At 33.8% G+C, this 1,919-nt stretch overlaps 1 protein-coding gene across 1 annotated transcript; it reads right to left on the reverse strand.

Moving 5' to 3' along the window:
* Window positions 1-253: 253 nt before the first annotated feature.
* Window positions 254-1,062, reverse strand: LOC120189914. Its single transcript, XM_039193048.1, has 2 exons — window positions 916-1,062; window positions 254-827 (listed from the first exon to the last, which is right to left on the reverse strand). The coding sequence occupies exons 1-2, from the start codon at window positions 931-933 to the stop codon at window positions 351-353; spliced, it is 495 nt and encodes a 164-aa protein (XP_039048979.1). The 5' UTR covers window positions 934-1,062; the 3' UTR covers window positions 254-350.
* Between the last annotated feature and the right edge of the window lie 857 nt (window positions 1,063-1,919).

A 1,919-nucleotide genomic window follows, 5' to 3' on the forward strand; every position in this document is an offset into this window, starting at 1 on the left:
ATGATCCATCCATGTGTTGTGGTAGAGAAAGATCACGACTCTCCATGCATATTACCTTTTACTCTTGTGACGTCGATAACTAGTGTTGCTGACAGTGGTGATCTTGTTTCTAGTCTCACACGTAGTAGAAAATATGAGTGTGGATAATTTGCATTTGATTTTCTAAGGTATGCATGTATTTATATAAAACGGTGAGATATACCAACTATTAATTACGTCTTTATATTGATATTTTGTTGTATAATTACATCAAGTCATGAGCCATAGAGAGAATGTATAGTCACATCAATTCATGAGCTATAGTGAGAAATCTAGAATATTCTCCATTTGTGCTCATAGAAAAGAAAACCTTAACCACCATAAACACGAAACTTAGGATCAACGCCAACGGACTCGAGAGTCTCAGCCCGAGACTTGGGGCTGTAAGCGAACATATCTGCCCGTGTGGGATCATCAATGGCATACTCATCATCACTCTTCTGTATATGAGCAACTTTCCTGAAAAGCGATTGCTTCACGAACTTGTCAGCCTCATCCAGCACTCGCTCCGGTTCCTCCACCTCCGGTAAACTCTCCCTCCTCTTCTTGTTAAGTCGAACATTCGGTGAGTTCTTCAGCTCTTGCACCACCGTGAAGAGCCCCAGTGAAGTCGACACAGCTATCATGCCCACTGCAACGTACGCCGCCACCAAATCGCCCTTCACTTTCTTCTCCGGCTGAGAGTGCCCGAAATCAGCTGTTGGTGCGTAGGGTTTCAGTTTCGGTGGCGTCGAGGTCGCGTACGTCGCTTTTCCTCGCAAATGATTGGTTAATTGCTTCAAAAAACCCTGGAATTATCACAAGATTATTTTAAATGAAAACGAGAGGAGAAAAGCAAAGTATAATGGAAATAAAAAGGGAAGAGAGAAGACTCACTGTTGATCTAAACGCCATGATTTGTTTCAGGATTGTAGAAACTGATGAAGTGTGTTTTTCAACTGATAAGTTGCTTGGAATCTTGTGCGGATTTATACAAGAAAGGAGATGAGAGTGGAGAAGCGGAGAGAGTTCTGGAGCAGAGAAGTGCAGTGACATTTGTCAGGATTTTCAGGTGTATAGTTCTAGCATAGAAGCTTCATGAAGGCACAGGTCTTTCAACTACAGTATTCAGTTTTGGGAAAACTAATAATTTAATATTTAAACTATCAGTTTAATCCGGTTTACTACTTATATTTTTTATTTTTTAAAAACATATTTAATATTTAATATTTGTTTCATTTTTGTATATTGTTGTTAAAAATTTAACGTTTTGGTACATAAACTAACAATTTCAGTCCTTTTTAATATTTAATTTTTTAATTTTTTTCAAAATCATATCTAACGTTTAGTTTTTATTTTATTTTAATACTTTTTCATTAAAAACTTAACGTTTTAATACCAAACTATCAATTTTTATCCATTTTGGTACCTAATTTTTATTTTTTTTTCAAAACTTAACATTAATTTTTAACCAGATATCAAAATGAAATAAAAACTAAAAATTAGATATGATTTTGAAAAAATTGAATGTTTAAATACTAAAACAGATTAAAATTGATAGTTTAATTATTAAACTCGTAATTTACCCTTATCTTTTTTATTTATGTTATCTTTTATTCCATTCGGTTTCATCATTGGGGCCAATAAAATATAAAGGCCTAATCCATCTTTGTCAAATTGTCTTTAAAATAGACCCCAATGAAGAAGCTCGCTGGCTCCTTCTCCTCGACGGTGTTTATTTCTATGCTGCCTCGACTTATTAAATAAATATTTGTATTCGATAGATTTATGGTTTTTACCTTAAATAGACGTTTAGCTCATGAAATATAAATTATTTTTAGAATAAAATTATTGAAATGCAACATTTAGTTCATAGAGTATAAGATTAATTATTAGAATAA

Source organism: Hibiscus syriacus, unplaced genomic scaffold, assembly GCF_006381635.1.
Source record: "Hibiscus syriacus cultivar Baekdansim isolate YM2019G1 unplaced genomic scaffold, ASM638163v2 tig00116961_pilon, whole genome shotgun sequence".
Classification (NCBI taxonomy): domain Eukaryota; kingdom Viridiplantae; phylum Streptophyta; class Magnoliopsida; order Malvales; family Malvaceae; genus Hibiscus; species Hibiscus syriacus.